This window comes from Cucumis sativus, chromosome 7 (assembly GCF_000004075.3).
Source record: "Cucumis sativus cultivar 9930 chromosome 7, Cucumber_9930_V3, whole genome shotgun sequence".
NCBI classification, from domain to species: domain Eukaryota; kingdom Viridiplantae; phylum Streptophyta; class Magnoliopsida; order Cucurbitales; family Cucurbitaceae; genus Cucumis; species Cucumis sativus.
The window spans coordinates 21,999,675-22,026,601 of NC_026661.2; the positions used below are offsets into that span (position 1 = coordinate 21,999,675).

The following is a 26,927-nucleotide window of genomic DNA, read 5'->3' on the forward strand; positions in this document are numbered from 1 at the left end:
GAAATGAATTGGCCATTGGGTAGTTGACTCATTAATAGTTTTTGTAGAGTGTGGCCTATGCTTAATTGTGACTAAATATGATACATTTTTCTAATTAATCTAAATGGGTTTGGTCTGATTAGTCCCTAAAAGAAACCAAGAAACACAAAATTCAACTATGATTTGTCTTTCACTATTCAGCAATTAGCACAAAACCCATTAATTTTCAAAACCCCACCTACAAATTTCGTCACCAAATTCTTGATTAGTCAAAAAATCCAACTGGGTCAGCTTCTTGTTTTTCAACTTGGCATTAACAGAGAGAATCGTTTGAACATTTGGTTGAATATAAGTCAAGCATTTTCAATATCAAAACCGTTTTAAAAAGCTTTCCATTACTTTTAACAAAGACCCTCTTTCTCTTTGTTTCCATTCGTTCACTCTCTCTCCCTCCCTCTCTCAAGTTTTAGATCGATTTACTCTGTGTTTTGTAGTGTATTTTTAATTAATCAGATCGAGAAACCCCCCTTTAATCACAGATGACAGAAGGGGAGTATTGTATTAGTGTTCTTAAAGCTCTGAGAATTCTTGAGCTTAGTTTTCATTTGATTTGTGGTTGTATTCCCATCGCTTTTGCAGTACAATTTGTGGGTCTTCTTCATTTGTCTTCAAAAACTGCTATGTTGAGCTGTTACTAGTGCCCATGTCCCCCAATAGCTAAATTGTCTGTTTCTCTCTGATTTCTCTCATTTTTGGGAGACGATGAGTGAAGGGAAAAAGAGGAGAGATCTGATGAAAACTGCAGAAATTTCCTTTGAAATTGGGACTCTGATGGGGTTTCGATTACTGTTTCTGCTGTTTCAAATTGGTTTTGCTGTTAGCTTTTTCTCTGTCTGTGAAGCTGCAGGTAATGGGTTTGGTCTGGTTCTGTAGTTTTTGAATTGTGTTTGATCTGATCATATAAGTTTCACAAATATTGATTTGGAGTTGAATTTGGATCTGGGTGTGATCTGAAATGAGTTGGGATTCTGATTTCTCACTTTTCCAGGAAAAGAAAACAGTATGATTAGCTTCATGCAGAGTGTGTTTTTTCTTTCCCTTTACGTTCTTAAGTTGGATGGTTCAGAAACTAGAAGAAGAATTAATATGCTAATCACTAGTTGATTTTTAGCTTGCTTTTAAGATTGGTGAAATCCAACACATTTCTTATCATATGGTTCTTTCTCTTATCAAAGTAGCTACAAAAGCTGCATACTGGAAATCACCAAAAATATTAATAATTTACTTCATATTACGTTCCTTGCATAGATTTTGTTCCATTTTCTGATTTTACTGCTGTCATTTTGCAGTTGTTCTCCCAGGCAGATTGAGCGGATCGCATTCTGTACTCCGAGGTGAACTTATTCAACCCTTCACCGATTGGATCTTGAAAACTTGTTTAGAATTTGAGCACTAGCAACTTCTGATTTATATCTTCTATATGAAATTAATATGGTTTTATGAATGATATACAGAAAAATCGAGCACTGAAAAAGAGTATTCGAAAACATAAGCTATATGAAAGTTAACTGTGTTGAGTGGTTTTGTGTCCTTGTAATGCCACAGACCATGCTGTCACTCCAACATCTCATGGCTTTGGCAGGAAACACCATGGCAATTTGTATAGTGCTGCCCCTAGGAAACCATTTAAAACTTCATCTCCTCAGATCCATTCTCATTATAAAGGTAATTGGGTGTACATTTTAGTTTATACGTTTTCTCTCTCAAGTTTCTGAGCTTTCAAGTAGAAAATCTTGACAGAGATCACATAAACGAAGAGTGACATTTGCTTTTCTTCTGATATAGCCTTTCAATCAGATGATTCAAGTAGAGCTCCTAGCATTGCACTTCCACCTACCACGCCTGCTAAGAAATGGGGGCATGAACATACATTCTCACCATCGATCTCTTTTCATAAATTCCGCCATTCAAGAAGGAAGTTCAGAAACAATGCTCCACAGCCTACTTATCATGCATTGCCTCCGACTAGCAGCCGGCAAGGTTGAGTCTCGAGATATACTAATTCATCTCTTGAATCTCATCCATTTAGATCTATAGAAGTATTCACTACTGATCTTTCAGGTCCTGCTGCTGTCTCTCCAATTCAGTCACCATTACCATCTGCAGCAAGAGGAAGGTATCCCGGACCTGCGCCATCACCAACAATTCGACCCAGCCATTACTATAGTAAGACAAAGAGAACCTGAACATTTGTTTTAAACTTAAACACTATTTCCGTCATGTATATTGCACAAGGTTGATGTTAACTCTATGGTATGAACACGTCTTTCTTCTGACAGTGCCCATTCCTGCACCTACAACATCTCCAATGGGTTCTTACAAGAAGAAGAAGAGCATGCCGCCATCACAAGTTATGATGCTGCCACCTCCACCTCCTAATGGGGGTATGCACAGACTTACCTCTTAGTATTTACATATCAAATTATCTGAAAATTAACCACATTATAATAACCTTGTGTTTTGCATTCCACACTTGTAGATTGTACAATATCATGTACAGAGCCATTGACGTATACACCACCTGGAACGCCATGTGGCTGTGTGTGGCCGATTCAAGTTCAAATCACTCTTGATGTTGCAGTATACGTATTCTTCCCTTTGGTTTCAAAACTTGCAGAGGAAATTGCTGACAGTATCAGTCTGAACCAAAGCCAAGTTCGAATTATGGGTGCAGATGCTGCTAGTCAGCAATTAGAAAAAACAACTGTCATTATCAACTTGGTTCCAAGAGGATCGAGATTCAATCATAACACAGCTTTTTCTATATACCAGAAATTTTGGGGGAGAAAGATATCTATCAACTCTTCTTTGTTTGGTAGATATCAAGTACTAAATGTCAAATATCCAGGTCATCTCTTGATCCTTCATCTTTTGGTTTTGAGTCTGAAAAAGTTTCAACAGAGTGGATCTGGACAAGTGAATCTAGTGCAGTTGGAACAGTTTTGCTAAGATGTGTGGAAATTTTTTGCATTGCGAATTTCTTCAACAATCTTAGGGGCATACTTTTTCTGCCCCGGGAGTTCCTTCCATTTTTATCTGAGCAGTTTCAAGAGGGCTTCTTAAACTTCAACAATGTTTTTCTTTTCTGATAAGCTCTAGCTCATGCAGGTCTTCCACCTTCTCCTCCGCTAGCACCTTCAAGTACTTCATCCATTAATGATGGTTTGAACACTAGCAATACTAATGCTGGAACTGCAATTAAACCATTGGGAGTTGACGTGCCAAGACGGAAAAAAGAAGGGCTTGGCAGTAACATGATCGCTGTGATTACTATTTCTTCATTCACTGCCCTTGTCATGTGTGTTGGGCTTGCTTGGCTTTGCCTGTTGAGGTACAGAGTGTCTGCACATCCACCAGCTCAAATTCCACAAAACATGATAGCCTCACCGACAAAACCATCAGGTAACTCTAATTCAGCCAAATTCATAAATTCTTCTGATTGACATTCTCTTCGGTGCCTGCACTTGTTTTGGTTCTGAACCCAGTCTAGAACTCGGTCTTATTTTCGTGTTATGATCTATTGCTACAGGCACTGCTGGATTGATAATGGTTGGAAGTGAACCTGGTTCTTCATCCATGCCTCTCGATGCCGATCCTATGACATATATTGGTGCTGCAAAGAACTTCACCTTGAAAGATATGGAGAAATCCACAGACAACTTCGACACTGCAAGAATATTAGGAGAAGGTGGCTTTGGAATTGTATACAGTGGGAGTTTAGAAGATGGAAGGGATGTAGCTGTGAAGGTTCTTAAAAGACATAATCAACATGGTATTCGGGAATTCTTGGCGGAAGTCGAGATGCTGAGCCGTCTACACCATAGAAATCTAGTTAAGTTAATCGGTATCTGTACAGAGGATCAGATTCGCTGCCTGGTCTACGAATTGGTCCCTAATGGAAGTGTCGAATCACACTTACATGGTAAGCAACTTCCTGCAAAATCTGGCAGAACTTGTCGTTTCTTGTTTTGTTAAAATAGGCTTAAAACTAGATGGTTTGGTATTCATATTCAATTTTCCTCTGTGTGGTTCCAGGCATTGACAAGTTAACCAGTCCACTTGATTGGGATGCCCGAATGAAGATTGCCCTCGGTGCTGCTCGAGGCCTAGCCTATCTGCACGAAGACTCCAATCCTCGAGTCATTCATAGAGACTTCAAAGCTAGCAACATCTTGTTGGAATATGACTTTACTCCTAAAGTTTCAGATTTTGGATTAGCTAGAACTGCACTGGAGGAAGGAAACAAGCACATCTCAACACATGTCATGGGAACTTTTGGGTAAAAAATTTCTGTCATGTAGTTCCTTCAAATTCATTTGCTTTTTTCAACTTCATCATATGTTAATCTTATACAATATCTTACCTCTTGGTTTCCAGTTATCTAGCTCCAGAGTATGCAATGACTGGCCACCTTCTTGTAAAGAGTGATGTATATAGCTATGGCGTTGTCCTTCTTGAGTTACTTACAGGAAGAAAGCCAGTAGACTTATCGCTTCCACCTGGACAAGAAAATCTCGTTGCTTGGGCTCGTCCACTTCTCACGAGCAAGGAGGGATTGGATGCAATCACAGATCCAGCTATTAAGTCTGATATCTCCATTGATAGCTTGGCCAGAGTAGCAGCAATTGCTTCTATGTGTGTGCAACCGGAAGTATCTCACAGACCATTTATGGGCGAGGTTGTCCAAGCCCTGAAACTCGTTTGCAACGAGTTCGAAGAAACTAACGATCCAGTTTCACGAAGTTACAGCCGAGACGAACTTCTGAGTTACATGGATAGTAAATTTGGAGGAATATCTGGTGAAATACTAAACGCTCCGGAGACCTCACACACCTTCCTTTCAGGAAAGGAGACAAATGTAGGATTATCAGCATCGGATTTGATCAGCGCATCTGCAAGATTTGAAGGACAGGAACTGGTTTCTTCTAGATGGCATTCATCAAACTCGGAACCATTGAGAACTGGAAGAAAAAAGCACTTATGGCAGAAGCTAAGAAGTTTGTCAAGAGGCAGCTTCAGTGAACATGGCTTTTCTGCAAAGCTTTGGCCTGGATTCCATTAGTTTATGTTTGTCCATATCTTGCATTGCAACATCTTGAAGTTCAAAGCAATTGCATTTCTGAGGCCCTTAGTTATTGTGGCCATCTGTTTAGATCAGTTCCTGGAGTCCTAATTTCATTGTCATTGACATAAAAATGACGCAAACAAAATTTGAGAGAAGATAAACTAACACTAATCCAGTAAAATTAAAAGAAATTGATAAAGAATTAATTGAATAAAGCAAATAAGTTAGATATTCCATTCAAAAGTTATTCACTCTGTCCTCGATCAAGATCACAAGATACATACATAACTGTAGATACACACGATCACTACAGTCTAGCTCAAACATGAAGAACAAGTCTAGTTGAGACCAGTCTCTTTCTTCTTCTCTTTCTCTCTCTCTTTTTTTTTTATTTTTTTTTATTTTGAGTGCTCTAAAAGAATAACTCGTTAACTATCAAAATAATACAAAACAAATAGTAACCAAGTAGCTGAAAGACTAAATATAAAGAATGCTTCTCATATAAAAAAATTTGTAATTTCCAGGCCAAGCCAGAGTTCTGTATGCCCACTATTCTTTAAGAATCAAGCACCCAGGTCACTCTTCCACTAACGACTAACATTGCTTGTAATTCTTTGTAGTCTTAATGCTTCCTATGTTCCACCTTTCTTTCCCAATCTATCCATCAAGATTTTTAGGCCCATGTACCTGCACACACACACACACACACAAAAAAAGGGCATCCAGTTGTAGTTAGTTGCTGTTTTTCATCTTTCTTCTTTAGAAGAGAGTAACGGCTCACAAAAAGATGTTCATAAGTATACCTTCCCATCATCATAACAGTTGCTTGAGGATTGGTGCCTGGGGACTCACTGAGTGTCGACCCGTCAACAATGCGCAATCTAGTTACACCAAGAACTTTAAGGTCATGGCTCACCACCTTGTCCACTAGACACCCTCCATGGTAATGCCAGATTGTGATCACAGTGTCTTTGCAGAACTGCTCCAAGGACTTGGTGTCATTGGTATGTTTGGGTATGAGGTTGATGTTGGCCTTTACACTAATGTTAAGCAGCTTGTCTAATGTCTCCTCATCACATTGTGTGAAATTTGTGAAACATTTAGACTCCACGATCTTTGCAACCATGCGAATCCCTTCAACACAACGGTGAAGATCATATGGATGACCAAAATAGTTGAAGGTTACAGCAGGATTGTCATCAACATTAGTGTTGATCAAGCTCAGTTGTCCCCTTGAGATGGGATACGCTATTTTTTCTAGAACGAAACCTCCTTTAAATGCCTCATGCGGCAAGTCTCGTTTACTTTTGATGTAAGCTTGAATTGCTTCAGGCGTTCTTTGTTTCGGAGGAATGGTGGATAGCTGCCCAATCTGGTTAAACCACATGATTGAGTACGATACAGAATCTATATCTTTCTACATATTTTGAAAATCAAATCTACTTTGCTCGTGTGCAAAGATAACTAAGTTCAACTCAAACGTTTTCATTTGAAGTAGCAACTTCATAACTCAAATCAAAGATTGGGAACACTAAAATTTAAAGACAGTTCTCTTAAGTTCTCTCCGTGTTATTTATCTTTTATAAGTAAATATGTGATGTTTAATTTACCTCAGCCGACATCAAACCATGGTGGCAGTGAATACTTTCCCCCGACTGACCAAATCCACTGCTAGATTCAATATAAACACCACGCTTCGTGATTCCAACTGCTTGTATAAGTGACTGCTTAACTGGTCTGTTGCTAGGAACAAAAATGGCGTTCAGGGGATTATCAGCCATGTTTTTCCCAACAAACTCATTGTCAAGCACCATGGATATGTTCCACTTTTCAAGATCAGCCCTCGGACCAATGCCACTGAGCAAGAGCATTTGTGGAGTTCCGATTGCTCCACTGGACATTATAACTTCACTCTGCCGATTGCTTGATAGAAAAACTTCGTGCTGATTACCAATGTCATCCTTGAAAACAACTCCAATCGCCTTTGGTTTCTTACCTGAACATTCAGAATTGTAAATGTTTGATTAGAACAAAAAGTTCCTTAACAGGTGTCAGAACTTTCAAGATTGTGCCAATCTAGTCATTACACTTCAAAAATCAGAAGGCTTTTACATATCTACATTAGTTCACCATTTTTTCGCAGCAGCAGTTTACTGGTCAGTCTTATTAAAAGATTATGAAGCGGGCTACTTTTTGGCGGTTTCCCTACTTTATTGTATCATCCAAAAATCGACCAACATTCATAATTCACATTAATCTCTAAAATGCAATGTAAATCTCTACAATTCCACCATGATTTCCCAATCAATTAGGCAAAGTAACGAATGTGAAATCCGCAGAACTCAATGCTTCAGGGAATGAACAGGCAAAAATAAATTCACAAAGACGCTAGAGAAAGAAGCAAACGAACCGTCAGTGGTGTCAAAGATGAGTCGTTGAACAGTTGCATGAACCAGAACCGTAAGCTTATCTGGATTCCCGGAAGCTAAAAGCTCGGCTGTGGTGTGACGGCGGCCGAAGCGGTCGAAAATGGTCCCTCCGACTTTGGTGCCGTAGAGATGATCGTAGGTAAAGCCGTTGAAGGGCGAAATTCCCACGTCCAACATGCTGTCGGTGAAAGCCTTCTGCCAATCGGCGAGCTCCGGGCGATGAACTATACGGTTCTCCACCCATGAGTATGATTCGTTCACCAACCTCTCGTCCCAACCCACTCTCTTTATGAACCTACAAAACCCATAATATTATTAGAAGTGTTTATCTACCCATCATTCATATTTTTAATATTTTTAATATGTTAGGTCGAAAAATCGAAAGAGCTCGGTCGGGGTCGAAAGGACGATACTTGATCTACTCAACTTTTTTTTCAATGTTTATCAATAGATATATATAATTTATTAGTAGTGTTAAATTCATTTGATGCATTTAAAAAGTCATGTCATATTATTTATTTTCTACCAAAAAGTTGGAGAGATATAAATCGATCGACCAACAAAAAAACTCAACCGCTAGGTTTTGTTGAAAATAGTAGTCAAGATCGATTTAGCCATTTTCATATAGACTCGTGATCGGTTGGATGGCACGAAAACCGACTCCCCGACTCCAACTGACTATTGTCACTCCTATTAATACATTTGAAGTTTTCGTATTTCTATCCATTATTGTTTTTCACCATTATTGAATAATTACACATTTGTCTCTTTTTTTTTCTTACTTTCTCACGTTTATCACAAAAAATTCATCTTCTAACTTTAACTCCAAGGCCCAAACATAAGTTTATTATCGAATAACTACAAATTTTCCTCTGTTTTTACTTTTCACGTTCATCACAAAATTTTATCTTATAACTCTACACCTCGAACGCATATTTATTAGCTTATGACTTATTAACTCCACTTAGTTGACCAAAATCTCCTTAAGTGACATATACTTATATTTCCATCGTTTTTTAAATTGAGTGGACGAAAAAATCACTAAGTACGATTTAAAAATTATGTTGTTCGATACTCGACTTTATAAATTATTGAAATATATAATAATGACAATAATCATAGATATTAAACATGAGTTAGTGGGAGGAACAAGTGGATTTTGTTCTTAAATAGACCACCTCCAAATTGGTCACCTTAATACCTAACTTTAGATATTGAGTTTTTTCTTTTTCTTTTTTTACCAACTCTAATTTATTTTTCTTGTGGTTTTAAAAAAAATAAGAAAAAGGAAAACCAAAGCTTCTCTTCAAACAAATATAAAGGGGAAAGGAAGAAATCATAAAACAAGCAAGTAGTCTTATCATTTGAGAAAATAATATTTATATTTATAATAAAATAAACCAAACTCAACTTATTAAAGTTTGTCTTTAAAATTATTTTAAAAACAAAAACGATTAAAAATATTTACAAATGTACTAATCTATATTGATTTTTTACGAGGAACATTTTTAAAAATAGCAAAATAAATTAAAACATTTGTCAGCTACAGTAAAATTTCAGATTATATCAATTTATATAGAAATGGTAGATCTTTGTCTATCAATGTTACTGATAGAAACATATCATTGTCTATTATTGATATAATATGAAATTTTCTATATGTTGTAAATATTTTGTCAAATTTGATATTTTTGATAATTCACCTCCTTATAACTTCCTTTCGTTAAGAGATCGTGATCAAAATGGAAAAAGAAGAAATGATATATAATCTTTTAAGTGCAAAATGGGAGTAGAAAAGCTAAACCCAAAACTACTTAGTTCTCGTATAACTTATATAAGTTATTGGCTAAATTCTTACGTATCTAACTTAACGTTTGGAACGTTGTATTAAAATTTTAATCTTAGGAATAAAAGAAATAAATACAAAATGTGGTTTTATTTAAAGTTCAACTAAATTAAACTTAACCTAACTAATTCACAACATTGATGACGTTTTTAACTAAATTCACTTTTTAAACTTAATAATTAAGGGAGAGAGAAAAACAAAGTAAAAAAAATCTAAGAAAGTATTAAATTCAACTTTTGAGTTTAATTTGAACCAAATGAACCTAAAGATTTATTGTGGTTTTTTAGTTTAAATTTAAAATTGTTAGGGTAAAAATTAAAAAAAGAGTGTTTAAAAGAAAAAAAATTTAAAAGATGGTGGGAAAATGAAATGGAAGTGGAAGAACCTTGTGCTTGCTCGTGTATAGAAGCCTGCATTAATGGCGGAACCACCACCCAAAACCCTAGCTCTCGCATTGATAACTCCATCCGTCGAAGCGAAGGCCTGAGAAGCCGACGTCGGGGAAGTGTCGGCCAGGCCAATATGGAAATTTCCAAGGAAAGACACATTCGCATTTGTGAAAGGAACACCTCCTCTTTCCAGTAGTAGCACGCTGAAGTTTTGTGACAATGTAGCCGCCAATGGACAACCGGCGGTACCACCGCCGACGATTATGTAATCGTAACCACCCTTTCTTTCATGGCCATCACGATAGAACGAGCTTGCGCGCTTGATGAACGGGTACCGCGATTTTATCCAATTTTCCCTACCTGCACTTGCACAGTTTTTGAGTTCTTTTGCTTGTTAATAATGGGAAGAATAACCAGGTTATTTTGCTGAAGAGAAATAGATCAAAATTCTGTGTTTATTTCTTGTGTGTGGATGTTGTAGGGCAAAGAAGATGAGATGAACTCAGAAACCAGTGATTCGATGCTCTCTAATCCTAGAAAGTTGAACCTCAACTACAATAGATGTCGTTCTGTTTTTTTTTTTTTTTTTTTCTATTAGAAATGAATGGAAACAGAATTTTGTATGAAGTAGCTGCATTATAATGGAAGGTATCAGAAGAACCAACCTTGACAAGAAGAGAGGAGGTGTAAGAGAGTGAAGAGAACAAGGAAGAGAAAGAGCTTGACTGTCCCAGCCAACGCCATTGATTTGCAGAAAAGGAAAAAGGCAGTCTCAGTAACAACGGAAGCTGCTTCTTCCAAACTTGTATGTGGCTTCTCCTGGTTGGTCTTGATTTGTGTGTGGGTCACAGATTTATACTCAGAAACAAACCCCTAGAAAATTATGGGTTGAAATCAAACACCAATATATTACATCCATCTGGTAATGAAAAAAAATGACAGAGAAAAGAAAAAGACTTCCAATGTAACTACTGTATAATTGCTTATTTAATGATGAATTCAATGTTGCAGTTGGAGTTTTGGATGGCTGTTCGTGGATCGTTGGATGAAGACTTATGTGATTTGATCATGGCCTTTCATCAATACTAGAAGACAGCTCATTCACCGGTCTTCGATTTAACTGTATGGGTACGTATATTTATTGCTTTGGTAGCTACCAGATGATATGGTCTACTAGTTTAAGTGATTTAAGGGAAAGCCATTATGATATTCATATTCTATAATCTTCAGAATTATAGCCGTAGGGGATATGTTTTGGAGCAGAAAAGGCTAAGCTGAAGAGAGGAAATTGGGTTCTTGAAGAGTGAAGTGTTGGTTATATCAGTTTATGGAATCAAATATCTTCTGTTTAAGAAATTAGAGCCTCTTGACATTAATAACAATAGAAAACAAGAAATCACTCGTTCTATTTATTTATTTATTATGTCTCATTGTCATATCGTTAGAAGGAAACAGCTTGATTTAGTCGTATTGAACTCGACTAAATTTATTAACATTGGAAGAATAAAACTGACCATTGACTACTTTTCTATCAGAGATTTGTTGGAAGAAAAAAAAGTACACCTTTCGCGGTCCGTTGACGTAAATTGAAATTTATATAAATTAATCGATTTTAAAATTTAGAATTTAAGAGATGTTAAAATTTCGAGGATTTATTAGACACATAATTTAAGGAATTTTAGGAACCAACACATAATTTAAAATTTCTAAAGCTTATTAAACTTTTTTAATAATTGAGAAATCAAATAGGCTGAAATCGAAAAATTTATGGACTAAATTTGTAACCCAGCCATTTCTTTCTATTGCAATCATGTTTAGATGAAGTTGGACATTTTGACTAATAAGCTCTTTAGCTTCTTCGATCTTTTTGATTAAAGTATCATTTTGATCCATGTATTTTCATACTCATTCCATTTTTGTTACTACTTGTAAGTGTTTAGTTCTAGTCCCACTCTCAATAAATCCTAAATTTAGTTCCTATGGCTAGTCCCGGTTGATTTTTTTTCAAAAACTTGTTAGTTTTTATTATCAGTTAACGTTTTCACTGTAAAATTGAAAACATTTTCAAATACAGAACCAAAAATAGTATTGTAGCGAATTAAGCCTAATTTTTTTCTTCCTGAGAAGAGAGGCATTGGACTATCTTGCCAAATTAGTTGCTTCCATATGGATTATAATATCGAAAGTTGGATTAGTTGAGAAAATAAATTTCACGAGTAACCTGACAAAGGGTGCAGATGGATCAGCTTCATTCAATCCTGGAAGTTCAGGTTAGTCAAATTTTCCTATCAACTATTCTCATGAATGTTTTGGTGAGGTGGTACTGAAATTCTAAACATTTCTTGCTCTGTTTTTTTTCTTCATCTTTTTCATTCTTGGGAGGAAATATACAGTGTAAGTGTCATTTGTTATGTATGTTTGAATTAATGAGTTTACAATTAGGGATGTTCTCCAGCGAAGCGAGGAGGCAGGAGTGGTTTTACTGTCATTATTCCCACCTTCCATTTAACTTTTCGTCCCAACTACATTTTCAAAATTTTGTAAATAACGAATCTCTGCAAAAAATTATTCTCCACCTTTTTTTTTTTCTTTGTATAAATCAATTTAATACAAAATGATTTCTTTTTTTAACAAAACCTTCATTTAAATGGCTAATTCCCAATAAAAATTTTCCGATAAATTTTCTTCGGTAGTCAGTGATGAAGACTTGGGTAACATTTACTTGATTGATTTCTTTTTTTCCGTTTCGTTTCTTTACAGGTAACATTTTATTTGATTGAGTTTATTTTATGTTTAGCATGCACATGCATATATGTGTGTATGCATGTGCATAGGTAACCTTTCATTTATTCTCAATGGAAGGTCACATGTTGATATACTCAAATACTGAGCGATATTATTCAATTTAAAATTCAAACATATAGAATATCTTAGTCATTAGACAAAAATTACATTAAATTCAAATATGAAGTCTCAAATGGTTTAAATTGACATATACATAGAACGAAGTAGGGACAGGTGATGGTGCCGTTGAGGTCAGTGAACTTTTTTTCCCACCCATCCCATTTTCCGTTTTGCTCCTAAACAGGGATTCTTTTATCAGAGAAAAAGGAAATACAACCCTTACCATTTATTAGGTTTTTTTTTTATTACAATCATTATGATTTTTGCGAGAATGCATAAAAGAGGCCAGAAAATGTGTACCAAAATTGTTGAAAATACTTGTGAATATAACAAAATTTTAGTATTTCTTAGTTTGATAGATAGTTCAGATAGTTTTTTAGAAAAAATAAATAGTTGATAAATTTTAGTTGTGATTAGTGGTAATATATCTACGAGCCAATGGGTTGTTGATTATTATTCCTATTTTTTCAAAAAACTTGAATTCCTTCTACAACGCAAATGTAGAGCAATCGAGTTTGTTTTTTGTTTTTTTTGTTTTTTTTGTTTTTTTTTTTTGTCTTCTACGTCCCAACAGACCTAAGCATTTGAAATCTATTTCAATGCAAGCCAAATATAACATTGGTTCAAGCTTTCCCCATTTTAGGTGGCACATTTCAAACCGTCTACACTACCAATGGGTCCTAACAGCTCTTAATTAAAGGTATGTATTACCAATATATATCTGGTCCAACCCTGAAAACAATGCCATATTTTTTGTAACACAAAAGGATTACAAACTAGAGGTCCTGGTGGGAGGGAACCCAGCCAAGGATTTTTAATACATGAACACATCTGAATTTATATTGATTGAAAACAAAACACAATACGGACGAAGGTTTATGAAGGACACTTCAACTTGAGGAGGTATTTTTCTTTTAAAAAACTCTATAGTTTCTTTCCAATCAATGAAAACACAGAAAGTCTTAAATGCCGCACTTCCTAAGAACGCTTTTTAAGGACCACCACCTCAATGTGCTTAATATAACCATTCTTCAATGTTCTTGGGAAGGGTATGCATTGAAATTTTAAATAAATACACCTAACCCTTTGTAGAAAACTGTTAATGTAGGAATAAATGGTCGATGCTCTCTGGATTCTTTCTCGAGTGTCTAAATTTCTATAGATAAGGGAACATATAGAAGTTAGAACCCATTTTGGATTCGTTTTGTACTAACATTCAATACTGAACGTTTGTTCCACAAGAGGTGACATTAAAAAACATTAGTGTAGTCTTTCAATAGTCTCTCATTCTGTATTGCTTATTGATTATGCTTTTCAGGATATTTTTATTAATTGGAGCTCTTTTATAGATCTAGTTTTTATCTTTATTTTCCCTTTTTCCTCATTTGGAGCTTGTCATTTTTTAACTCTATTTTTTCCTTGCTGTTATATAACTGTCTTAAACATATTAGATGAAAATCCTTCTGGTTTCTCAAATTCTTTTGAAGAATATCATCATTATGGAATCTGGAGATTGTTTATTAAAATCTTGTTAAGGTTAAAACAGTCCACTGTTCATTACCCATTTTTCATCTGAATTCCCAAGGAAAAGAAAAAAAAAAAAGTTTCTTCTACTTGTGAGCTGCATTTATTTTGACAAACAGAGCTAGCCTGTCTCATTTAAATCTCATCCACACTGCACATGAAAACCCGCTGTATAGCTGTAAATTCATAGGTGGTAGTAATTCATACCACTTGATCTTAATCTTCCACAATGTTGTAGAATATTTTTATATTCTATTTTTTGTGACGGAGTCGCGAAGCAATTAGCTTGTACACACTTTAACTATAGAAGTTACACTTATTGTTATTATTTTTAGTCATGAAAAGAGCTTATAGAAGTTAAATCCTATATAGAAACTATCTTAATTTCAAGCTTATTCCCTTTATACTTTTTGTTATTATTTTTAATTGACCCATCTTGAATTACTATATCTTTTTGGTTCAACTCTTGTGAGTTGGGAAGTTGAATTGATGACCTTTGAAATCGATTGGTGTCTCAGTAATATACTCAAATAGGTGATTTAAGTCAATTAACTTAGGTTATTTCATCCCACACCATCCATATAGAATGTAAGCACAAGAGCAAAGAAAGTGGTTGAATCCCATTAAATAACTTTCACCCAACTGATGAAAAATGTCATCTTCCACCTCACAACAAAGCAATTGCAATAATTGCACCTTCCTGAAATTAAACGTGGCCTGTTTGGAAACCAAAATCTAAGAAGACCTACAACCACAACAAGTTAGTTATTACAATCAGGTTATTAAAGTTGGATTATAATAGTTTATCTTTAGGGTGTAAATTATTTTAATTTGGATAATATGGATGACAATATGACAATAGTATATGATGTAAACTATAAGCTACTATAGTTTACACAAAGAAAAAAAAATTGAAGATAAAATAGTAAAAAATTGAAAGTGGTTATTATAGTCTTTAGACTGTTCTTGCTCCAAACAACAACATTTCATAGGTTCATAGGTCAAGAAATCAATGATGATAGCCATTCAACTAAATCTTCTGCATGCATTCATTAATAAGCATCAAAGGAAACATTTGTGCAGAGGCCATGGCCATGCTTTTGGTGGAAAATTTCTCATAATGTTACTTAATATTTGAGTTGTTAGCCACATGTGCTTTGTTCATATTTTATAGCAATATTTCATCCTAATGAGTGGATTGATTGGCAAAGGAAATTCCAATTCTTTTATAGTATTCATTCCTATTTAATCAAAGATGGTATTTATTCCTACGTGCTAAAATTTCCCTCGGTAGAACTGCCATTAAGTAGACTAGAAGACCTCAGTACAAACAGAACCATAGAATATTGTTTTGGAAATACAGTGTTGAAGAATAGCCTACCACCATTTGGGGGATTTGCCATGATAGAAATTTGATTGGTGGTGATATTCACTGTTGAATTGACCAATACATGTTTGTTTGTTTCTTGCTTTCATAACATTTGGTTTGCATAACTATGGCTGGGGCTTGAACATTAAATACATCACCAAACTTTCTTTTTCTTTGTTTGTTTGCTTTCTACATAAGCTAAATCTTGCTCCCTAATAAATCTTTTAAGAGCAATTGCTTGGTCAATTTTTATATGTACTATTTTTCTTTTGTACCTTTTGAAATAGTTGTCTTGTGAACCTACTATGCCATTGGGTTGAATTCTTTGGAACAATGGTCCACTCTTTTTCTTTTTCTTCCACTTTTTTATTGACCAGATAAACTTTGAAGTCAAATGATGAAAAATTCTGAGAAAATTGAGGTACTTGAACTCTCTTTATATTCTATTAATATTCTACTAATACCGGAATGATAGTCTGAGAAGCAAATTGGAAGCTCAAGAAACAATCATTTTCCAGTGTCTTTCTTAGAGGGCTGTGTTGGTCTCTATGCATATAGGTGAGAAGGGTTTGAAATCATAAGTATAGATTTTTTTCTTTTTGGGTATAACACTTTTTTTCAACAAGGAAGAGTATGGATGAAGTATCTTACTCTTCTAGGAGCTTCCCGAATGAATAAAGCATTCAATGTGGTTCATAGCCTATTGGTTCAGATTTCAGTGTTTGTGTAGCTAGGGTGGTTGAGATGGAAAATTGAAAGAATATTTATATAATCATTTGGGTTGGAATTTAAAATTTGAAAAAAGTGGAAGAGAGAGTGTCTCCTCCATTACAGCCCTTTTCATCTATATTTTGAAGTTGGTATATTAAAGATAAAGATTACAATGCTTCCATGCCTCCTTAATTAATGGTTGGGCCATCAAAAAGGTCATAAAAGAACAGAAATTGAGCTCCACAAGAATAAGACAACTCTCTCCAATTAATGATAGCCATTAGCAAAAGCCAAAGCCAGAGCCATAGAGACATATTTTAAGCTCTTCCACAGAAAATGTAAGGCAGTGGGAACGCAACGTGTTTGGTGAAGAGTTAATCTTTGATTCTTTCCATTCCATAGTGCATTGTTCACTGAATTTTTGCCTTTTGTCGTTTTGATTTCTATATTAAGCACTAATCTTGATTCTTGGGTAACTAACAAAGTAGTCGATCTGATCCAATCACATGAAATTATCTCTCTTATTTATTTATTTATTTATTATATTACTATTTTAATTTTATGTTAGATGTTTATTATTTTAAATGTAAATAAAAGTATATCCATTTAAAAGCTATTCTTTAAATTTTTTAACCACCTTCTCTAACTTGATCTTTCATGTGTTTTGATAATTACCCTTGTTTGGTGTTTCAATGTTTGTAGCAATTAGATATTATAGTTGGATCTTATAATTAGATATTATAGTTAGATCTTATCATTATGATTATAAAATCTCTCTCGTAAGCATTGGATTGAATTCAAAATTTTCATTTTTTTCATGTTGGGTTGTATCTTGGATTGGGTTGAAATATTCATTTCAATCAAACCCAACTCAACCTAAATTAATTATATATTTTTTTTTTATTAATTGAAAAAAACGATGTAAAAAAATGTTGATTGATACTTAGGAAAGAAAAGACAACCCAAACTAACCCATATTTTAAGAATTTGATTGGATTGAAAATACTATTCGAATTGTCAACCTAATCAACCTGAAAAAATAAGTTGGATTGAAAATGTCCTCCAACCCTACCTAATAATCTAATAGAATAGAATTGGAAAATAACCTTTAGTTTTACTTTCATTGAAAAAATTAATTTTTGTTACTAAAATTCGAGTTAAAGCTTTCGTTTATAAACTGTGAAAAGTCTAGTAAATAAAAAAGAAAAAAAGAAAAAAAAATTAACATAAAATCTAAAAATAAGAAAATAATTATCCAACAAAAACTAAAGAGTAGGGTTACACTGAAATCATAATACCAACCTTTTGGGGGCATCACATAAAATTGGAATCGGAATAATTGAAGAGGGAGACGTTTGAGAGACTATAAATTAAGGATGAAAAGATATACTCACAATCAATGTTACAACTTTCATAAGACAAAATCAAAGGCGAAAATAAAAGAGAAAAAAAAAAAAAGGAAGCAGATAATCAAACAATAATATAGGAAAAAAGAAGAAGAAGAAGAAAAAGAAAACATTCTTAGTCTATTCAAACCCAAAAGGGGTGAGAGAATGAAGAGAACAACAAACTATACTGATATATGAAAACCCATCATTATATGAAGGGGGTTTTCTCTTATCAAAACCCCAAACCACAGCATGAGGTTCTCAGCACAAAAATTAAAGCCTGAACTTCAGCCTTTTTTGCTCTCTTCTTACATTCATTCATTCATTCATTCATTCTTCCAATAGTGTTAACAAACCATGAATACTATTTTTGGTGACGCCAGCCAAAATGGGTCAATGGAAGAAATTAAATCCATAATATTACCTCCTTTCCCTTCTTCAACCCTTTACTCTTCCTTTGAGCGACTTGACTTCTCCCCACCACCGGTCTCTATCCCCGTCACTCCTGATGATGCCGTTGATGTCAAATCGTTGCTAGAGTTGTTACGAATGCTTTTTGTTGTCATTGTAGGGTGGCTGTGAGGTTCAGTAGTTGCATTCCTTTGTGGTCCTTGTTGTCCTTCTTCGGCTAATTTTTTAAGAAGATTCATGACGGTAGGCACGAATGTAGAAGACAACGAAAGAAGTCCCGGAAGCTGGTCGAAAATAAAAATCATAAGTCAGATTTCCTTTGGATAAATTGGACTTTGTTTTCTTTTTCGTTTTGGATTTCCCGATTGAAACATGAGACACACTGAACAGTGAATACAGGCACCAAAAGCGCTGAAAAATAAGTTTAGATTCGATACTTACAAGACCATTGCTAAATTGCCCAGAAACATCTAGCTGAACCCACAGGGCTTTGGCGAGTAAATAGAGAACAAAAATTACTCCCAAATATAAAGGATTTCTGTCAACAAAGGGGGAGTAAGCAAGAACTTAGAAAACAATCTCACGCATTTTATGTAATGCAGAAAATAACACATACCTTAAAAGGGTCATAAATTCATTAAACCCAAGAATCACCATCGCAACAATTGCCCATGGTGGGGGCAACCAGTTGTTATTACGTTTGCTTGCTTCCTGCAAAATGAGATAGACGCATGCGCAATAATTAATTTTGATTAACTAATAATACCGACAGACTAGATTTGATTAAAAACATAGAGCGGACCCAAGCATCAAGTGTGAAATATTGAAGTGTTGATCAAATTTTCTTTTTCTTTATAAGAAACTTATATTGCTGTTTGATTAGGCTTATGCAACCACAATGAGGTCGTGAATCGTCAATCTCAATATTCAGAATAATTTTCTATGGTGTGCACTAAACATTGAAGGCCAAACTCGAAAATCATCATAGACTGGATTCTGAAAATGCCTTTGCAATTGTAGCCATCATAGTTTGTAAGAAAATCAGACGACACGCAACATCCAATTAGTAAACAAGTTCTATTTATTACCTGTGCAGCAATAGCCTGAGAAACAGTATATTCTGTCTCTGTCTTGAATTGCCTCCATATAGATTTGCACTGAACAGGACTAAGCAACGTTTGTGATTGTGAAACCTGTAACAAGAAAGAGACGTCAAAACCAGCATAAGAAGGCAATAGAAAACGCGGTTCAACTGATCACTCCGAACCAAAACAGCAACTCCTGGTAGAGAAGTTGCTAAAGATTGATAGTTGTTATTTAGTAAATTCCACTACCTCCCAAAGAGCCAGTGAATCATTTTCGCTTGTATCCTCCGCAACTAAAAATTTCAAGAGATGGAAATAAGGAGGGCAAAGCAAGACTCTAAGATACTTACTTTTTCCCATGAGCTTGAGGCAAGAGGGTCAGTTGCCATAATGCTCCTATCTTTTGTATTGCTACTGTTTGGAATATTCAGCAAGGAAGATGATAGAGTATTGTCTATCTCACCGGAATCATCATCGTCCAAACGAAGAGCAGCCATTACAGAGAGTAGCTTCAGGGACTACAGCACACAAAAATATAAATTATACAATTTAAATAAAAAGCATAAATGAAAAAACGTATAAATAATAGGGAAAAGGGAAACAAATATTAATAATATCATGTCATACAGCAGAACGAGCCGTTTTGGTGATTGCCCGTATGTCTTCCTTCCCTGTCCATACACGTGGCATCGACTCCGCATCATGGCTAAACAATGTGGTAAACCTGTTTGCAATGTTAAATAATATCAATACCAATGGATACTGAATGCTATCAAAGAAGAATGTTCGAATTAGATGCATCCATGAAAAGTTGATACCTATCCTTCATACGAATCAGGACCCTTCCAGCTTCTTCCCTTGTTTTTGATTCAACTACACCTCTAGCATAATCCTTAAGATGGGTAAGCATTTTTTCCTCAGTTTTTTCATCCATATCATAACCCACTAGTCCTTTAGACAGCCCAGAGATGGCAGACTCAGTCTCTCGTTGAAGAAGTTTTCTTATGGCTGGCCATGTCTCATTATTAGCTCCATCTAGCAAAGCTTCTACGGGTCCTGACAATGCATCCTTCAGTTTTTTCTGCAATTATTATTATCATCATCAGTAACGCTCGGAAGGAAATCGTTTGATAATCATCCAAATGCTACAAATGTTTCAGAAAATTACAAAAAATTATGGGAGAAAATTTAGCACTCAATGAGTGCCTTCTGTAATGACCTAGATTAGAAGTCCAGTATCTGAGCCATAAAATATGTTTTACCTCTAACTGTGTGGAAAGTTCAGATAATTTATCAGCACGAATAGTCGCAATGTGAGCATCAATATCACGCCGAAGTTTGTCCCTTATTCTAGAAGTGTCCCAGTTCGCTTGCTCAATGATAGCACCTGCAATGAAAACAAGTCAACAAACATTAGAGAATAACAAACAAAACTCATTCTAATCCCTGAGAAAGAATGGAAGCGTTTGAGAAAACTGAAAACATTTTACACCATAAGAAATCGGGACCAGTTGCCAATTTAACTGTTCTCCACATACAAAAGGGGCAGAAGAGAAACAACCCAATTAGAAGCAGAGTTTTTTTAATTCAACCTACCAGCACATTCTTTATCAAAAATAGCCATGTAAGTTTGAGCACAATTAGAGGCCGCTGAAGAAAACCCTTCCCCTTCATTCAAAGCTTTATCAAATGCGTCCTTGAACTTTTCAAATGTCCCAGACCTTATGTGTCCCAACAGAGATTGGAAGGCTGATTGAACAAGCTAGCCAATGAGGAAAAACATGCCACAAACAAATGGTCATCAAAATAATGAATCCAAAGGAAGCGATCGTAAATGGAAATTGTACTTTCAAGAAAAAACAAGGGATTGAAGTTAAATGCAGCAGGTTGATCTTCTTGGAGGAACCTTCTAGAAGTTACTTCCCAAGATTACATTAACACTCAAAACCATATGAAAAAATAATTGCGAAATAGTTTATATCAAATCTTTTAACTTCTAATAAATTATGCAGCCGCTTACAGATTAAAAAATAAAAATTTGAATTATTACTTGCAACAATTTTTCTTCAAGTTGTGCTCTCTTTGCAGATCTCACACCTTCATCAAAAAATGTGGCTTCTGCATCATACCTAAATCATCAAAGTACAAAATGCTCATGGTGAATAAACTAACATGGCAATGTTCAAGGTACAAAAATTAATAAGAGAAAAAACAAAAAAAACCCTCAAAGAACTGAACTAAATCAAGAATAGGCTATAACCCAACAAAATAAGAGCTAACAAATAAATACAAAAAATTATCGTCATTGAATACCCAAAGCAGGGCATCTTGTCATGATATTTGAACTACAGTTTCCAAGAGATAAAGTGTTCACTTCTAAGGCCACAGCAAAATCATCATTTAAGAGAATGCCCACTAAGGAACCAACCAACAATCATGCACAGAGATTCTGTATTCATGATTTTACCCAACTTTACGTAATGAGGATAATCCTACTCTATAAATTGGACAAGGAATAATGAGGAGAAAAAATGAACCCACAATGCCATGGAAACCTTCTGTTTACATGACCTTGCCTCACTTTTCTAGGATCTTCAAAAGCTAGCGTGAGAAGAACATAAATATGTAAGGTCACAAGTGTTCACTTGAATGCATCCTAGATAACTATCAAAACATTTGTAACACAGGCACTACTTACTCTGATAAACAAGTATCAATGATCGAACTTAGCTTCTTTCCAAAACCTTGAACTGGACCAGATTGTACTTCTTCTTCCAAACTCAACCAGTCCTGATTGAATAAATAAATAAATTTTATGGTAAGTTTTGAAGGCAGGATGCATTAGGATGGGAATAAAAATATACAAGGATATAATTAAACGCCTGTAAATTAAACCTCATTTGATGCAAACCATGTAAACTTCTCATTGCCAATTTCTTCACAGCGAACAGTAGCCACCATAACCTGCAGGCATGCCATGGATCAAAGTTGGACCTTTGACTATATATTTCCAAACATGAATTTGGTCACTGTTGTACCTTATGGGCTGGAAGGTCAAGATCTTTGTTCTCCTTAATGACTTTCCAGATTTGCTGAGCACTAAAAGAAAAACCTGAAGCAGGGACAACTCCCCTGCGATCTCCAGCAAGCCCTCCTGGGGCAATAGAATGGAAGAATCTCTGTCTCAAATTTGCCACCTAATTTCCAACATAATAATACACAAAATATGTCAAGAACAATTATCTACAGAAACACTACCCTCTAACCATTACATAACATTCCTGTACAGGAGTAGACAAAAAATTAAATCCTATCACACGTATGTAAAAGGAAGAAGAAAACGTTCAGATTTTCATATTTAATTCCCATGAACAACTATAACAGGTAGACGTATAATATCAAAAACTGAGAAATGTCAAAATAAATAGTTAAAGAACTATTCAGCCACAAAAAAATAGAACATCCAGAGCTCCAGCAATTTTTCAGAAAGTTATTTATAGACAATATTTCAAAATTTCCTCTCCATATGTTTCGGGTTGAATGGGGAATGAAATAAGATTAATTTTCATTTGGTGCTGATGATCATTATAGAGTATCACAAAATCCATATACCTGCTCCTTGAATTGCTCTTCCTTTTCTTCATAACTGGATAAAGCAACAACTTCAACCTGATAGTTCAAAAGAAATCAATGTTAGATCGTCATGGAATTCTTTTCCCCCCATACAAATCCATTTGACATAAAGACAATGAGGACTCACATTAAAAAATTCACTTAGAGGAGTATCCTTGTGGGCAGATGGCTTCGGAACAGAGTCCCAAATCTGCAGTCAAAACAGATGTAGAGGAATTCAAATGAGAACAAAAAGCACTTTCTTAGTGTTACAATATCTAAGAGCACCAATAATTTACCTTCTGTACATCCTCTCTAAGAACAGGCTCTAAATTTTCCAATGGTGTCTGCATACAGAGAAAAATTAACAAAAGCAACAAAGAAAATTAGAAAAGTTAAAAGCATGCAACATATGGTTCTTCTACAACTGCTCAAGATATAAACTACCCAGGAAATAGAAACAGACCCTTGTTTTATCACGTATGACAAACATTAGTGTTGTTTTACGTGGACTGAACAATCTCATCATGACCTGCATACAACGGCAACCGAAATTGATTAAATTAATACTATAAAAGATACACCATGACCCCCCAACCAGATTAAAGGGAATACCTGAAATACAGTTTTGAGGAGAGGCTTATTTGCAGCCTGCTCACGACCAATATCGTGACACCACCTAAATTAAATTGTAACAACTTTTTAAATGAGATAGTGAGAAAAAAATTAATTTTAGAAGAAAATCGCATGGAAACACATGTTACAAGATAAAACAAATATTGAACAAAACTAATGGACACTCACATATTTATTAGCACTATATCTGACACAGCAAGCGCAAAGAGGGCACTTTGCTTCTCAAATGCAGTGTCGTCCTAAAAAAGAATGTGACAAAAGCAAATTAAGAAACAACCAAAGTGTACATCTTAGCTTGTTATGATACAAAAAAAAAATGTTTGCATAAGTACATACATACATACATCCACACACATACATACATATATACACATACGTGTGTGGGTGTGGGTAAGTAACAAATTTTTCATTATCAAAAGATGGTTACAAAAGGAGGGGGAGATGAGATATTCCTACACACTAAACACCAAACACCAAATAGTTATAATTATAGAATAATTTAGAATTGATAGACCAAGAAATTCAGAAAAATGATTGATAACTTTAGAACTCAAGGACACAGATGTACAACCTATAGAACAGATCCTGTTCAAGTAAGGTCGTAGAAAATGATTGATAACAATAATAATTAATTAAGAAAATCTAAAATTCACACCCATTCAGTTTTTCAAAGGAAACTTATTTTTTCAGTTATAAAACTTATGTTTCATTGATCAATATGAAAAACACATTGTGAGAGGAAACAGCAAAAAAAGTAGTACATGAAAGGAGGCAGGGGAGTGGCTAGTTGATCAAATTGGTCTAATAGAAGGCAAAGGGTTGCAAGGTGCATTTGTTTCTCGTTTTCCAAAGTTCCCAAAACACAAAACACACCCCAATTTCTCCATCTACAGAACATATCAATTTTCAAAAGCCTAAGCCAAAAAGGGCTTGGAGATGGAAATCATGAATCCTACATGGAAAGCACCAATTTAGATCAAAGTGGAGAAATAGAATACTGTAAACCTTCCGGAACAAACAAGTACGAAAAATGTGTCTTCAGACCTTTGTCGCCATATTCATAGTTATTTACACATAAAGACAGAAGTTGGAATTCTTTTTTGGACTGACTGTCGTTAAAAGTGAATATGAAAATTCTTGAAACTCTAGGAGCCTTCTTGTTCCAGATACACTCAGATGGGTACCTAGGAATCACCTCAGTGTTGAGTGCCGTCTGGCAGAGGATTGAACATAAATTTCTAAAATATGACCCAAAGCTTTTCACAATTCAGACTACAGAATCTTCATCTAGGTGCTACTAAAATCTCAATAAGTCAGAGAAGCCCTCCCCGCTGAAAACCCCCTTTATCAAATGAGTTTATCAAAGTTGGCGAGGAATAATACTATTCTTTTAAATATTGTTTTTAAAACAATCTTTGCAAAAAGAAGCATGCAATAATACTGAATTCAAAAGATTGGCAAACACATTTGAGGGGAAATATAAAAGGCAAAAATAGAAGAAAGTACAAGCAAATAAAACATGTGAAAACCCAAAAAGGGCATAGGAGTGCACCTCTCCTCGCTCTCTTCCATCAGTTCCTTCCAAATCCATTACAAGTGTACAAGGCTCGATGCCAGCACATCTAGCCAACCATATACCTTTAGTTGTTTGCGACCTAGAAAATGACATCAATTTTTCACTCTTCAGCCACAGATCCGAAATAAACCAAAGATAAAAGGATTGTTCCTTATCAACAAAAACCAAAGACATCGGGAGACAAGAATAACTTACCTCCCTTTAAAAGCATCCATCTCTCTGAAGTTGGTTCCAAACAGATTATTTAGTAGTGTACTCTTCCCTAAACAGATTATAAATTAAAAAGCTAATAAGAATTTATCAAGAGACCATAAAACGAAGGGAAGATATCAATCTGAGTTCAAATATCCAAATGCACAGAAGTAAACATAAAGGTTGAATAATTAAATTGAAATTCACAGTTAAAAATACAGAGGCAGAACACCAACTTCTTTAAAAAAATAAAATAACTAAAGTACCAGCAAGAGCCAGGAAGCATGAACTTAAATTTATTTTTTTGGTACAACAAGCTTCTGAAAGCAAACTACTTACCACTACTTTGAGGGCCCATAATGGACACTACTGCATATGAAAGTCCACATTCCCCCAATTTCACATCTTTGATAAAGCTCTCAATTCCATCGGCATTGAATCCTCCATCTCCATCTATAAGCTGAACAGAGCAACTTTCATCGCTCTTAGCTGCCAAAATACGAAAATATTTTGCTTATTAGAACCTTGTAGTTGTAGAACTATAAAAAGACTGATAAATCAAGCAAGAAAAGCTCATAAACTTAAGTGTTTTGTTGCGATGTCACTATGATGCCAAAAATATTACTCTTGAAGGAGTGACCAACATAAGAATCAATAATGCTCTCCAATTTCCAGAAGAAACTAACCAAAACTCACTCACTGTCGCTTTATAAGTGTGACTACAGCAAAGAGGAACTTCTTTTCTCAACAAATTTAAATAAGTTAGTCTTGAAAAGAATCATTTCTGTTAGCCGCAACCACACAGTTCAGGACGCATCTAAAAGTTATACTCAACTCAACCGAGAGAACTTGCCAGCCAGACACCCAAGTTTCACAATCCATAAATCCCGTCAGCCAGGAGTATTGGCTAAAACCATAAAGAGAACAAGACAAAACAAAAGCACAAACGTCTCATTTTGGAATCCTCCTACGCTCTTTGAGACCAGATAGTGAATAGAATTCAGCGATCTAACACTCCCGAATAGAATGATCATCCGTAACAGATTTGGAGCAAATCAATCACGCTCTAATAGAGGTAGCTCGAATCCTTCTATTAGCAATAACAATAATTAAAAAAACAGGCGCAGGAAATGTATAATCAAACTATATCCATACGTTATACCTCACGCCCAATTGAATTGGAAAAGAAAAAAAAACGAAATTAATTACACTGATGATGCTTCAACGTAACGCAAATCAAACAAAACGCTCAGATTAAGCTGAAGGAAATACAAATGGATCATCTCCATGCAGATTACACAAGCTGGATAGGAAATAGATTAAACAGAAAAAACGTACCCATTTGAAGGAAGGGGGAAGCTGATGCAGATTGGAAGCTGGAAAAGGGGCAAAGAATGTATGAGATCGATTGAGAAGAGATAGAAAAATACAGATCTCAGAGGGAAGAAGAAGGAGGTGTAACCTTCTCGGAAGTCGGTGATGAAGATGGAGATGGGAGTTGATCTTCGAAAAGCAGGCTTGACTGTCTCTGTTTGTTGGTTCCGATTTCCAAAATGCTGAACGCTCGAGAGGAGCGACCGATAAATATTTGGAGGGCCGAAATAGAATTATTAGACAAAGAAAGGACCTCCCTTCAAATAAAATAATAAAATTCTTAATTGATAATTGGATTTTCCTTTTTCTTTTTCTTTTTTACTTCGATGCCACGTCATTAATTCTCTACCCCAGTTGATGTTGTCAAATTCCTTTTT

At 35.1% G+C, this 26,927-nt stretch overlaps 3 protein-coding genes and 1 long non-coding RNA gene across 6 annotated transcripts; 2 read left to right on the forward strand and 2 right to left on the reverse strand.

The window, feature by feature from the left end:
• Positions 1 to 353: 353 nt before the first annotated feature.
• Positions 354 to 5,196, forward strand: LOC101219484 (receptor-like serine/threonine-protein kinase ALE2). The gene is made up of 11 exons (XM_004141635.3): positions 354 to 886; positions 1,329 to 1,373; positions 1,585 to 1,704; positions 1,825 to 2,019; positions 2,101 to 2,205; positions 2,319 to 2,423; positions 2,519 to 2,887; positions 3,148 to 3,441; positions 3,569 to 3,961; positions 4,075 to 4,318; positions 4,417 to 5,196. Exons 1-11 carry the CDS (start codon positions 742 to 744, stop codon positions 5,099 to 5,101), a joined length of 2,700 nt encoding a protein of 899 aa, XP_004141683.1. The 5' UTR covers positions 354 to 741; the 3' UTR covers positions 5,102 to 5,196.
• Positions 5,197 to 5,315: 119 nt separating this feature from the next.
• LOC101209117 (protein HOTHEAD) lies at positions 5,316 to 10,707 on the reverse strand. The gene is made up of 6 exons (XM_004141756.3): positions 10,434 to 10,707; positions 9,765 to 10,128; positions 7,515 to 7,828; positions 6,715 to 7,100; positions 5,908 to 6,476; positions 5,316 to 5,791 (listed from the first exon to the last, which is right to left on the reverse strand). Exons 1-6 carry the CDS (start codon positions 10,510 to 10,512, stop codon positions 5,737 to 5,739), a joined length of 1,767 nt encoding a protein of 588 aa, XP_004141804.1. The 5' UTR covers positions 10,513 to 10,707; the 3' UTR covers positions 5,316 to 5,736.
• On the forward strand, positions 9,921 to 17,734 carry LOC105436216. Of its 3 annotated transcripts, none has more exons than XR_970160.2 (4): positions 9,921 to 10,099; positions 10,250 to 10,573; positions 10,780 to 10,896; positions 10,999 to 17,734. It is a non-coding gene; the product is annotated as an uncharacterized LOC105436216 (long non-coding RNA). The 3 variants fall into 3 exon arrangements; XR_004218204.1 differs by having other exon boundaries at positions 9,958 to 10,099; positions 10,250 to 10,308; positions 10,417 to 10,573; positions 10,780 to 17,734; XR_004218203.1 differs by having other exon boundaries at positions 10,780 to 17,734.
• Positions 17,735 to 17,776: 42 nt separating this feature from the next.
• On the reverse strand, positions 17,777 to 26,802 carry LOC101219006 (protein ROOT HAIR DEFECTIVE 3 homolog 1). The gene is made up of 24 exons (XM_004141633.3): positions 26,639 to 26,802; positions 26,515 to 26,552; positions 25,516 to 25,665; positions 25,180 to 25,246; positions 24,961 to 25,063; positions 23,577 to 23,647; positions 23,388 to 23,451; positions 23,239 to 23,304; positions 23,072 to 23,119; positions 22,921 to 22,983; positions 22,773 to 22,829; positions 22,199 to 22,357; positions 22,056 to 22,124; positions 21,859 to 21,950; positions 21,211 to 21,289; positions 20,757 to 20,922; positions 20,423 to 20,547; positions 19,979 to 20,241; positions 19,788 to 19,884; positions 19,511 to 19,678; positions 19,164 to 19,268; positions 18,692 to 18,786; positions 18,517 to 18,613; positions 17,777 to 18,359 (listed from the first exon to the last, which is right to left on the reverse strand). The coding sequence occupies exons 2-24, from the start codon at positions 26,516 to 26,518 to the stop codon at positions 18,111 to 18,113; spliced, it is 2,457 nt and encodes an 818-aa protein (XP_004141681.1). The 5' UTR covers positions 26,519 to 26,552; positions 26,639 to 26,802; the 3' UTR covers positions 17,777 to 18,110.
• Positions 26,803 to 26,927: the final 125 nt, after the last annotated feature.